The sequence below is a fragment of the Amblyomma maculatum genome, unplaced genomic scaffold (assembly GCF_055883805.1).
Source record: "Amblyomma maculatum isolate TAMU_Amacu unplaced genomic scaffold, ASM5588380v1 scaffold_22, whole genome shotgun sequence".
Taxonomy (NCBI): domain Eukaryota; kingdom Metazoa; phylum Arthropoda; class Arachnida; order Ixodida; family Ixodidae; genus Amblyomma; species Amblyomma maculatum.
In genome coordinates, this window is record NW_028146747.1 from 1,427,116 (window position 1) to 1,440,375 (window position 13,260).

A 13,260-nucleotide genomic window follows, 5' to 3' on the forward strand; every position below is an offset into this window, starting at 1 on the left:
ATATATATATATATATATATATATATATATATATATATATATATATTGTCACGTAGTGGTGACAAGGCCGTTGAATCCAAAAGAAGACACAGGATTGATGATGCTGAAATTAACTCTTTATTGCGCTGACTTGCATCCGCAAAAGAACTATGCAACTCGGCGGCGGCGATAGCAACAAACGTGCTCCTCGACCGTCCAACAAAGAATGCCCGTCGCATTCGTCAACGCTCAATTTAAAGGCTGCTCAGAACGATCTAGATAACGTCGCAAACTGCCACTAGCACAACCTGGAACATTGTAAAACATACTCGAGTGATCTGAATCTTCGAGACAGATCTCGGTGCATCGTTCGCGACAAGGAAAATGATAACGCGTCGTATCGCAACAACCAGCATGAACAAACACGGGATACAGAATTGATAAGCACGCCAGAATCACAATGATAAGGCCGCATGCCAGCGGCTGTGGAACAGGAACAGATAAAGATTGTGGGCGATTCCTCTGCCCGAGGGATGCAAATACACAGCGGTCCGTGTAACAAACATCTTTAATCTGACGTCCAGAAGGGGGTCGTCCAAGGCGGTGGGGAGCCGTCGTCCGGGAGGGCAGGCAGCGAACCGTGGCTCGTCTCCGTAGTGAAGAGCCAGGAGCGAAGAGGGCGACAGGGCGGCACATGCCTTCCTTTATAGCCCCCTCGCACGGGACCGGTTACCCCTGAACGAGCGTGGAGAGGGAAACAGGCAGCGTGCAGGGAGTATTGGGAAGTGGCGCGGTCTTTGAATGCGTGGCGTGCCACGAGCCGTAAAGATAAATGGCGCAGGGCCCCACATGTTCCCCCCCGCTCAGCGTCCGACCCGGGCTCCGCCAACAGCCGGGCCATATCTATGTCCGAGCCCGGGTCGGCGTAAATTATGGAGGCTTGTCGCCTGGCTCTGGCGGGATGCCATCTCAGCTGGTCCGTGGGACTGGAGAAGCAGCAGGCATGGGGGGACTGTTCCGGCTGGTCCGGCGGGATGCCATCTCAGCTGGTCCGTGGGACTGGAGAAGCAGCAGGCATGGTGAGACTGTTCCGACTGGTCCCTCTCCGGCAGCGGCCACATCCTCGGGGTTACAGCATAGCTGGGCTCGGCCACGGGTACGCCTGGCAGCGGCCCTGAGCTCCTACTCTACATCCCTGTCGACCCCTTTCCACGTGGCGCCGTGCTATGCACCGGGACCCCTTTGCAGCAGGCGTTTCCGCCCCGGGCACACCTGGCTTCTTGAGGCCCGTACTCCAGGCCTGGGCAGCGGGCTCGACTCGTTGAAGACGGCCAGCATGGCCGCGCTGGTCACAGTGATGGGCCATGAAACTTGGGGGGTACCCCTGTTTAAGTGGCCCCTCCTTGAACCATGCGCTGTGTGCCGTTTCCTGCCCCAGCGACGGTGTTCATCTGGCTGCTGCAAAATCTTATCAGAATGCATTCTGAAAGAAGCAAAGACGTTAGACAAAGTAGTGCACTACCTTGGCCTTAGGTTATAGCGTCGGTTGCGAACCGGGTTGCTACCTATACGCCTTATTTTGGGGGAGATCGCTGCATCGCCTTCAGCTTCCCCCGCTTCGCAGTTATCGTCCTTGCGAAGGTGGTAAGCTTTCAAGTCTGCGACGTGCACCGGACCGGCGGTTTCACCGCTCGTCAACAACCGCAGCTGGTAGGTGAGTGGCGTAGTCCGTGTCGTAACTTCGACGGTAACGGTCCAACCCACTTGTGCGCTAGCGACGCGGCGAAACCACGCGCTGCGTTACTAAGTGGGTGCGTTCTTTTCAATGCCAAGTCGCCCGCGTTGAAAACAACGTGACGACGACCTTTGTTGTACTGATCCGCTTGCTGCATGCGCGCGACATCGAGGTTTTCACGAGCCGCGCTCTGCGCTGCCTCAAGGCGCTCGCAGAGCTTTGCCGCGTACTGCGTAAACGGAGGGGGCGCGGGCCCCGCCGCGTCAAGTAAGGCGTTCTCTAGCGGAAACGCGATCTCTTTCCCAAAATTCAAGTAAGCAGGTGTCATACTCACCGACCTGTTCACGGTTGTTCTAATGGCGAACACCAGTACGGATAGCCGTGCGTCCTAATCTCTGTTCTGCTCGGTCGTCGCGACCAGCATACTCTTAACATTCCGATTCGGAAGGGAAACCGAAACGAGTGAATGTCTCCAACAGTTTCTCCCAAATCCGTTCTGACACAAGCTTCCTAAGGGGCAAAACCTCAACCCGTTTGGAATAGTGGTCCGTTATTACCAGGATATATTGATTTGCGCGCGCGGAGCGAAGGAGGGGTCCCATGATATCGCACGCGGCCACTTGCCACGGATAGTTGCTAACTACCGGCTTTATCATGCCAGCGGGTTTCCCCGCCTGAGGCTTGGCTACCTGGCAAACAGGACATATGTACGGGCGTAACCCAGCACATCCTTTCTCATACCAGGCCAGGTCGCGACACGGCATAACTTGTCATAAAGGCTGGTTCACACTGGCGACTCGCGGAGGTCGCGCGGCTCGATTCGTCACGGAGGGGGCGACACGCGACAAGCGCCGATCGACAACGAGTGTTCACACCGGCATGCTCGCTTTACGACAACCCCTTCACCGAACGAGACTTGGACGAAGAGCCGACTTTCGCGCCTTTACTGACTCTGCCACAGCGCTAGTGGTAGATAAATTCGGACTCATTTCGGGGAAGAATATGTGCATTTATCAGAGGAAGTAGATCTTATGGTTATGCCCATGTTTAGGGCTGTTTCGACAGTGAAAAGCGATCTAGTTCAACGAAGAGGGAAGCGGCGGTGGTGTGCGCGCTGTTGTTTGCGGTCTCGCGCAATAGCAGATCACGAAATCACCTCATGCCAGAGCGTCGAGCACATGATAAAGAGTACGAGCACAAACCCGAATTAGTACGTTTCACTGTCGCAGTGATCCTTGACATGTGTGCCCAACAGCGGGCGCAGTAATTCGTGCACATGCGCGCCTGCACACTTGAATTTTCCCGCCCAAGGAAGAAGGAAGAAGCGCCGCTGGTTGGCTGAGTAGTTCTGCGACTTCAAGTCGCATCGCAAGAAATCAGTCAACTTCTTGAAATAATACAAGAAGTTGCTACTAAGGTAGTTCCAAAGCAAAAGAAATTCAAAAAAGCAAACTGGTTATCTGAAGAGGCTTTGCAAATACTGAGGAAAGCAGGATGGCAAACGTTATGGGGGAAAGAGAAAGATACAAGGTTCTCAATGCGGATTTTCAGAAAATAGCAAGGAGAGATAAGAATGCCTTCCTGAACATACAGTGCCAAGCAGTTGAGGACAACAGCCAATTAAGGAACACAAGAGCTCGGTATAAGACAATCAAAGATATCAAAGGAAGCTTCTGTGCTAAGCTGGGCGTGATAAAGGACAAACGAGGCAAGGACCTCTCTGAAGCCTCAGAGATAAAGAAGAGGTGGCAGGAATACACAGAAGAACTGTACAAGAAGGACTCGAATGTGCAAACTCAACATAAGACGGTTGTGATTACTAATCTCGAGCCGGGCATCCTGAACAGTGAAGTTGAATGGGCCTTAGCCAGCCTTGCTAAGAACAAAGCTAGCGGAATTGATGGCATTCCAGCTGAGTTGCTTCAAAATCTCAACCATGACGCTGTTAACATTCTGCATACATTATGTCAGAAGATTTGGAGAACACTGCAGTGGCCACAGGATTGGAGGAGGTCAGTTTACATCCCCATTCCAAAGAAAGGCAGTGTCAAAGATTGTTCCAACTACCGCACGATCGCGCTTATTTCGCATGCTAGCAAGGTGATGTTGAAAATCCTCCAAGGAAGGCTCCAGCAGTATGTGGATCGGGTGCTTCCGAACGTGCAAGCTGGGTTTCGCAAGGGCAGATGAACTAGAGACCAAATTTCTAACCTTCGCTGGATCATGGAAAAATCAAGATAGTTCCAGAAACCCATCTACTTCTGCTTTATTGATTATGCGAAAGCGTTTGACTGCGTAGATCACAGCAGATTGTGGCAAGCTCTCCAAGAGATGGGAGTTCCAATTCACCTCATCTGTCTCCTCAGGAACCTGTATGAAGAACAAGAGGCCACAGTCAGAACTGGGCATGGTCTTACTGATTGGTTTCCGATTGCGAAAGGAGTGAGGCAAAGCTGCATACTGTCGCCCTGCCTATTTAACCTATATGCAGAGTGCATCATGAGGAAGGCCGGTCTGGACGAGTCTTCAGTTGGAGTGAAGATTGCTGGAAAACGTATCAACAACCTTAGATATGCGGATGATACCACTTTAATGGCAGAAAATGAAGTGGAACTCAAGAGACTTCTGATGCGCGTACAAGAAGAGAGTGAGAAGTTTGGGCTTAAACTGAACATTAAAAAGACAAAGATCATGGCGTCTTGCCCTATCAAGTCCTGGAGCATCAATGGACAAGAAGTGGAAGCTGTGACAGATATTCTCTTTTTGGGCTCCAAGATTACCTCGGAAGGAGACTGCAGTCATGGAATTAGGAGACGCCTGCTTCTGGGAAAGAGAGCAATGGTTAGCCTTGACCGCCTAGTAAAGAGCAGAGGCGAAGTAAAGAGCAGAGACCGGATCTGCCAACCAAGATCCGTATAACTCGTGCTATGGTCTTTCTAGTTGTGATGTATGGATGCGAGAGTTGGGCTGTGAAGAACCCTGACCGCCGAAGAATGGACGCATTTGAATTGTGGTGCTGGCGGACACTCTTGAGAGTTCCTTGGACTGCCAGAAGATCAAATCAGTCGATATTGTCGACCATAAACCCTGACTGCTCATTGGAGGGTCAAATTCTAAAGTTAAAGCTCAGCTAATTTGGTCATCTCATGAGAAGAGAGGAGTCGCTGGAGAAGCATTTTATGTTGGGAAAGGTTGAAGGTCACTGGAGAAGGGGTAGGCAGCGAACACGATGGTTAGATGACATCCTCGAGGCACTGCAGATGAAGTTATGTGATGTTAGGAAGATAGTGAGAGACCGGAAAGCGTGGCGTGACATGGTCCATAGGGCCACGAAGAGTCGGACACGACTTGAACGACTGAACTGAAACTGATGCGCTGAAAAAGTCAGACTACAACTGGTTTAAAATAACAAGAAAATAATAACGTGGTGGGCGCGAAGCTATCGAAAATGCTACGGAGCCCACGCGTGCGCAAAAGTGTATCACCAATCATCGAAATAGTAAGCATACGAGGACGCGTGGCTAAGCTGCGGACAGTGAGGAGGTCGCAATACGTATACATTAAAAGAGAAAAAAAGATAGAGAGAGAGAGAAAAAGAGAGAGAACGGAGTGCTCATCTGCCTACTGCGGTTTTGAATTGAGTTTCTTAATTCTGGTTCATATTTAGAGCGCGCAATGTCTGCAACTCCCTGTGCAATTAAGGCAGCATTTCGCAACCCCATACATGTGCGTGCGTTTTACATTATCTATATGTGCGTGTGTGATTATGTTGACACGTGTTATGAAGAGCAGCGTTAAATGCTAGTAGACCAGCGCAGCAAACTTTGGCACGATCGTAACAGGGTTAGATATTGTAGTTTCCTTCCGTGTACAAAGCGGCGCACGTTTTGTTCGAGGAAGCTGGGGCGTTGCTTCAGCTCTTTTTAATATTCAGGCCTCGCTCACGTGTACGTGCATGTTCTTTTTTATTTTCGAACGGAAGGCACGTGCATAAATACAAATAGGGGCACTGCAGGAAACTCCCTCGCCCTCGAGCTGCGCGCTCATGTGGGCATAAATTTGCGCGGTTTCCCAAGGCACCCGATGGGAGAAGCCCGGTTGCGGTCGTTCGCGATCGCGCGCCCTCGAAAGCGTGTCCTTTGCGACGAACTTTGTTTTCGTACGGCCGGAAAGAAAACCACTGCGCGAGAGAGCGAGCGTCGTTGATCGCGACATGACAGACTGACTCTACGCTTTCGTTATGGATAGAAGAAATCCAATAAAAGCTTTGTAATAAAGTCCGGAGGTGATGCTGATGTGCACCCACTTACTTGAATTTGAGCTTTTCGTTTGTAAGGGGGTGCTGTATGCGTGTGCTGTAAGCCCGCCAATGCGAGCGGTAAAACCAAGCCTTTGATTCCCTGCACTCGCGGCGACGTTTTCGTTACTCTCAGACGCTGGTATTTGGTATTACGTCCTTACCGTGTGAACATAAGCCTGATACGCAAGGATGTGCTGGTCAATTTTGCAAAGATCGAACTTGATGCGGTGTTGGTGGTATTCTGAACTATTGGGTCGTATGTTTGTCTTCGATCGTTATTAACTGCTCAAGTTGTAATCACACTTGTGGAACGAGTCTGAATAGATGCTCAAGTATTATCCAGGACCGTAAATCACGTGTTTTAACTTTACCACGGGTTTCCCTGCAAAGCCCTAAAGTAATGCATACTCCCCCTTGTTCTCAAGAAGGCACCTCTTAATTCGTAACAAATTATTTTTATACTTCTACGACTACCAAATATTATTGCCGTTTCTCCTCTACACATAACCTTCTGTCACCCTTAAAATATCAACCTAGCACTGTTTCCTCAATAAATATTCACGAGGAAACCCCTGTCATTACTCTACAGATTAAGACTGCGTGCCAGTTGGTGTTTCAACTCGTCTCTTAACGTTTCTTTCGCTTTGTGTCGCTGGTATGAACACATATTCCGAATCGTCCCACCTTTATGCTTGACGTCGTGATTGCGTCAATAATTCCGCTAAGCAGGCAGTGGTGGGTAAGTGGCGGTAATTTTTATTGAAAGGAACATGCGTCATTAATCGAAGACGCCATGCAGGGTGACCTCCAGATGGCGCCACAGTTTGGCTGTTTCCACGTGGGTATTCCGTAAATCACGTGGGAATTCCTCAACAGCAGACGACCATTGCCTACAGCCTAATGTCGCAAGGAATTTATAGCAAGGACACAAAAATGGAAATAGACGAAGAAGGGGAGTGTAGTCCGGGAAGTGATCATAAACGTATTAGTCTGCAGATGGGGCCCTTGATGAAAAGAGAAATGGAACTTAGCCAAAACGTAAACACAAAATTAAACGACGATCAAATAGCGCAGATAGCAGCAGACATAGAGGAAGCAATAGAGAAAAGCCCCATGGAAGACTGGGATTATGAACAGGTAGAACTACTCATAAGGAGGAAAATTAAGGAGGTTAAAGTAGCAAACCGCTGGAATGGAAAGAGGAAGCCACGGAGCTGGTGGAATAAGGAAATCAGGGAAGCCATTGAACAACGACGGGCTGCTTCAAGGGAACACCGAGAGGCAAAGAAAGCACAGGTATCCCAGGAGCAAATCGACCAAAACTGGGAATCATATCGACAAAAGAAGCTTGATTTACAGGCCCTTGTCCACAGTAAAATAAAGCAATCCACCGATCGCTGGATGGCTGACATACACATGCCTCTAGAGGCGGAACAAGAAAATTCTGGAACCATATAAGCTGGCTAGGTAAAGAGAATCAAAGAAAGCGGGGTCGGATTCAAGATAACGAGGGAAATTGTTTGAAGGGAGACAAGACAGTGAACTACAATATATCAGTTATAGCCGAGTCATTTAAGAGCGACGATAGGCTAATCTCCGCAAATCAGGAAGCAACAAAAGATAGCAGAATACAAAGCAGCTTAGCACTGACCAATCTTAACTGGAAAAAGGCAGAAAAATATATTCCTTAAAACACATCTACAGGAATAGATGGAATTCCGATCAAGCTGATTGATGAACTTGGTACAAGAAGTAAGGAAACGTTGTTAAAAGCTTTGGAAACAGTCATAACGAATAAGCAAATACCGGACAGCTGGCGGCAGAGTAAAATGAATTTGATTTATAAAGGGAAAGGAGAAAAGATGCACATAAAATCCTACAGGCCGATTACCATAACATCTGTTATGTACAGGTTGGCCATGCAGGCGGTGAAATTAAAGGTGCAAGCATGGGTATAAAGTAACAAGATACTCGGAGAACTTCTGAACGGCTTTAGAAATGGTAGGCGCTTAGATGATAGCCTATTCGTGCTTACCCAATGCATCGAAATATCTAGAGTGGAAAATTGACCTTTGTATTTGGCCTTTCTTGACATAAACGGGGCGTACGACAACGTAAATAGGGAACTCCTATGGAACATATTAAAATAATAAGGTAGGTATTGGTTATGAGATAACAGAGTTCCTACAGGAAATATACCGGGATAACAAAGTAGAAATTACATGGGAAGGGATAAGAAGTACGGAAGCTCTCAAGGTATGCAAAGAATTAAGACAAGGTTGTCCTCTATCACCGCTGCTGTTCATGCTTTATATGATAAACCTGGAACGGAAGATACAAGAAAGTAACCTAGGTTTTAACCTGTCATATAGATTAGGTGAAAAGGTGGTGGAGCAGCGCCTCCCCGGTTTGATGTATGCAGACGATATTGTGCTGCTAGCTGAGAGTCTGGAATAATTGTAAACTCTAGTTAAGTATTGCGGAGGCGAAGGGGACGCTCTAGGCTTCAGTTTTAGCGCAGTTAAGTCGGGTCTAATGATTTTCAACGGCTCAACTGATCAGGGTCTTAAAATACAAGGCCATGAAATACCCAGAGTAGCAGAATATAAATATCTCTGGGTATGGGTAAACGAAGGATTGGCATACATTGGAAAACATGAGCAATCACTTAAGGCCAAAGGGCGAAGAAATGCCGGGATAATGAAGCATAGGGAATTGTGGGGATACAACAAGTATGCGGTTTTGAGGGGTATTTGGACAGGAATTATGGTGCCCGGGCTTACTTTCGGAAATGTAGTTTTGGGCCTAAAATCAGAGGTCGACAAATTAGAAATAGATGAGAAAGCTGTCGGACGAATAGCACTAGGGGCCCATGGCGAAACCACAAATGAGGCGGTACAGGGATATATGAGCTGGACATCTTTCGAAGTACGGGAAGCTCAGAGTAAAATATTATATGAGGAACGCCTGAGGAAATTGGACAGTAACAGATGGGCAGCTTAAGTATTTAAATACCTATACCTAAACAGCGTTGACTCACAATGGAGGAAAAGAACTAGGAAACTAACCAGTAAGTATGCTGGCCACAAGGACGAAGAAATAAAGAGCGTTAAGCAACAGGTGAAAAGCACAGAAGGTAAAAATGGGATAAATTCGATGGAAAAGAAACAGGGTGTGGAATAATACCTAAAGTTGAAAAGGCATGTCTGGAAGGAAGCTTTCTTTGATAACTCAAGAGGCAGTGCCCTACTTTTTGAAGCTAGATCAGGGTGCCTTAGAACACGCAGCTACAAAAATAAATTTAACTATGAAGATGACGCATGTGCTGTATGTGGTAGCTCCATTGAAACTATTGACCATATTATACTCGAATGTAATGGTATCCATCCGGAAGTCGATGCAGGCGCAGTCACTCTTCCTGAAGCTGTGGGGTTTAGAGATACCAGCGGCCGGGTGAACGAACCTGCGGTGGAAGCTAGCAAAAAAAACGATTGGAAGATTGGTGGCTCAAAAGCGGAAAAGGGACATCATGTTAATAATGTAGAATCAAAATTCAATAAATAGAATGATGGTATAGTTAACCAAAACAGTAATTAAGATATAGGGAGAAAAATGAGCATGATAGGTCTACCACCCCGTTTCAAAGGGGACGCTCCTATATTCCATCCATCCATCCCGCCGTACTGCTCGCTCGTGCTTGCATCATTGGCACGTGGATGTCCCTAACCGCAACTATGGTCTTCGCGTTCTTTGCTCTGAATGCGGGGAAAAAAACCAGTGATTTCTAGCATAAATACATGCTTCTATAAATACAAATTTACTGTCACTCGTTTTATTCTGTTCAACAGCGCTTAGAACAAATTGTTGTCTTTTTCTTCTTTGTTAATTTCTCTGCGCACGGACGATGTGATATGTAAGCTTGAGTCACAGCTAAGCTTTTTTGCTACTCTGCCGGTCACCTTGCGAACGCGCAGGCACCGCATGAACGTGTACGCACCTCATCACAGCAAAAAAACTTGTAAAATCTCGTCTCTTGCAGTCATCTGCGCACTCAGTACGGCATGCCCCGGACGAATTCTTCAAGGAGGCAGTGACGGAGATCTTTGGCGAAACCGAGAGCAAGCTGCTTGTAAGCAAAACAATGCGGGAGCTGCTTTTTGAGGGCTACGAGGAGCCCATCTTCCGGATCGCAAAGAGCATGGACTTCCCGGTGCCCAGCGTCCGATTCGGCTGGCTGCATGGGGTGAGCCCGCTATTCAATTAGTCAATTAAAAAGCTATTAACTACTCAAATAAGTAACAATAACCCAGTCAATTAATTGGCCGCCCTGCTGGCCTCGCGCAACTTTACGGGCGGGATGTCTCTGTGGCCAGCGAGAGGTTTTACGTGACACGCAGCTCTCATAATGTTGTTTCTGAAAGTGCTGAACCTCGGACTTTGATTCCAGAAAAACGACACTGATGACGGTGAATACACTATCTTCACGGGTTCCAAAGGAATGGACAACTACGGAGCTATGGACAAATTTAACGGCCTTGAGTGAGTATGCGTTGATGAGGGCATGCTTTAGGCACACAAAAAAAAGTTGGATGCGAAAAAGATGTCTTTAATGATGTACGATCATGAAGCAACTAGCCCAGCAACAAGTTTTACTTCATTATCTCAGCCATTACGCATGTGTGAACCTTTAGAGGAATACGTAACGCAGAAATCTGGGCAACGTTCGTGATGTAAAAAATAGCGCGAAGGACACAAGGACAGAAAGGGCGACGCAGCGCTTGTCTGCGTCGCCCTTTCTGTCCTTGTGTCCTTCGCGCTATTTTTTACTTTAGAGGAATAACTTTTCTTACTGGCGAAATTTATTCCTGGCCTTTAACTTTAGCGCACAGCTTCGGGAGTGAGGGGCTGTGAACGATTTTAATTTATCTTGGTTGCGTACTTATTTGGCTGAAATTTAAAATAATATTGTCCAAGTGCAATCATTCGACCTGGTTAATTTCAATTGTCATATGCCGATTGTCAGCCGCTATACCAGTAGTTTGATAAACAGCTCATTTCTTTTACCCCGTGGAACCAAGGGTCATATGCTGCTGAATTTCGTTAACGAGCTCAAGTGTACACTCTAAAAAAAAAGGTGTGATCTTAGTCTTTTTGGGGGGTAAACTGCTTGTCGCTGAGCTAACACCTTTTCGGAGTAAGGTTACGCTGTGTCTTGGAAGACTAAGTATTTATACCATTGCATGTAGTGTAACATTACGCTTCTGGTAGCATAAACTTGCACCTTCACAAGCAGTGTAACTGTATTCTACCTAGGCATAATGTTGTACCTTTCATAAAGGCCTATGTTTTAGTCTGTCGATGGCATAAGCATACCCTTGCATCAAAGGTGCAAGTTTGCACCTTGACAACGTAAACTTATCCTGTATGTACAGGTGCAAAGTTACCATTTTAGAGTATAAATTTATATTACGACAAAGAGCGCAAAGTTTTGCACCTTTATGGTGCAAGCTTATACCACCAGGAGAAGGATAACGTTGCCCTCCAAGCAGTTTAAAGTAATGCCATATTACATAGGGTATCTAAGCATCATCTTGTGGTATATATATGCTATCCACACAAGAGTACTATTACCAATCTGCATCGTAAACTTGGTCACTGGAAGCAGGAATAAAGCTAACCAATACATTTCAAGATTTTCTGGAAGGAAAGATTATGTTGAAACATTGCAATATCTTTGTGTCGTCTGGAGTGTGACAGTGAGCAATGTTTCAGGTGAGGTAGGCTGTGTCATGTTGTGTTCAAGCCGTAAGTTATGTTGCAGAGTGAACAAAAAGAATTTACAGAACAATCGGTTAAGATAACATACCATGGTGTTTATTTCACCTCATTATACACCGAAGTTGCAGCAAAGGACTGGATAATCTTCTCCGCACAGTCAGGGCAGGGATGTACCACGTATTTGACCTGCATAGAAAAGAGAACTTGTAATCGGTTACTCACGAAGAAAGTCTCACAAAACATGCTTATGGAGTAATTAATTCACATATAAAAATAACACTGCACAAAGGGCAAGTAAAAAGGAAGACAGATGGAAATAGTGCACCAGTACAGGCTTCCAAGTGTTTATATAATAAGAATTGTGAACTCACACAATATATAGATCAATGAAAATTCTCCAAATCTGAGCTTTACCTGTGCCACTAACACACACATAGACAACTAGCACATTGCAATCTCAGAAAAAATTGACAATATGCTCAATAAGACACAATATACAATGAGACATATTCTTGTTAGGAGCAGGGTCAAGCCATAGGCATCACTGATGTTGGACTACCCAGAGGGTCATTTAAAGAAATATGAATGAAAACATATTGATAAAATAGAAGCTAGCCTAATAAAGGCAAAAGATGTGATTTAAAAAACCCCTCCCTCTACTCGTTCATATGTGCAGTTCTTTTTTTATCATTAGCTTTTTATGTTAAACTTTGTTTTATCACCTTCACTTTCACCTTTGTTGTTTGCTGGTTTCCACTCCAACACCCAAACATTATAGTTTGCTTTCACACCTGACCATACCAGTGGTCTTGTTTCTAGTCACTATGGTCTCACCCTCCTAGAAAACACTGTCTCTGGTCCTTCATGACATTATCTTATGTTGCCTATAGTGTTAATGTTTTCCTGAGACTACACTGTCTTTAGTCATCTGATCATCCATCACAAGTGACAACTGCAAATCTCTTATTCTTTTTTTTTTGGGGGGGGGGGGGGGGAGGATGGGGGGAGGTTCTTTTGTTCTTGCATTCGTTGTAATTTCTCATGAATATAACGAATGAAGCTTGTTCCTGCAGAGCTTGCTCCTGCAGGGGTATGTCTAAGGCCATTCTATTGTTTCTGCCTTTAGTGCAGTTTACATTCCTGGAAAAAGGCATGAATATACCACAGAGGCTATGCCTTATAAAATGCGGGATACCTTTTCTGAAAGATGGAACATTTCATGCTAAAAGAGCAATGATAGCAAGGCACATCCAAAGCACCTTCTGCACATGTGCATTACTGCAGTGATGTCACAGATGCAGAATTATGTAAAGCATGGCAATAAAATGCAACTTTTACATAAGTTCATTGCTAGTTTCATACCACACATCAGCTTATGCCGATGCCAAAAACTTCTCGAGACTGCCGTTTCACTTCAAAACTACATTATCTTGCTCAGGAGGCAAAAAACAATACACTTCAATACCCC

The 13,260-nt window shown here is 46.1% G+C and overlaps 1 protein-coding gene across 2 annotated transcripts in view; it reads left to right on the plus strand.

Annotated features, from left to right (window-relative positions):
• The window catches only part of LOC146171469 (protein croquemort-like), a 238,867-nt gene that overhangs the window by 76,631 nt on the left and 148,976 nt on the right, over window positions 1-13,260 (plus strand). For both annotated transcript variants that reach the window (XM_084586514.1, XM_084586513.1), the window contains exons 4-5: window positions 10,054-10,257; window positions 10,462-10,553. In XM_084586514.1, coding sequence (XP_084442640.1) covers window positions 10,054-10,257; window positions 10,462-10,553 — 296 coding nt within the window. The remainder of the gene's footprint in view (window positions 1-10,053; window positions 10,258-10,461; window positions 10,554-13,260) is intronic.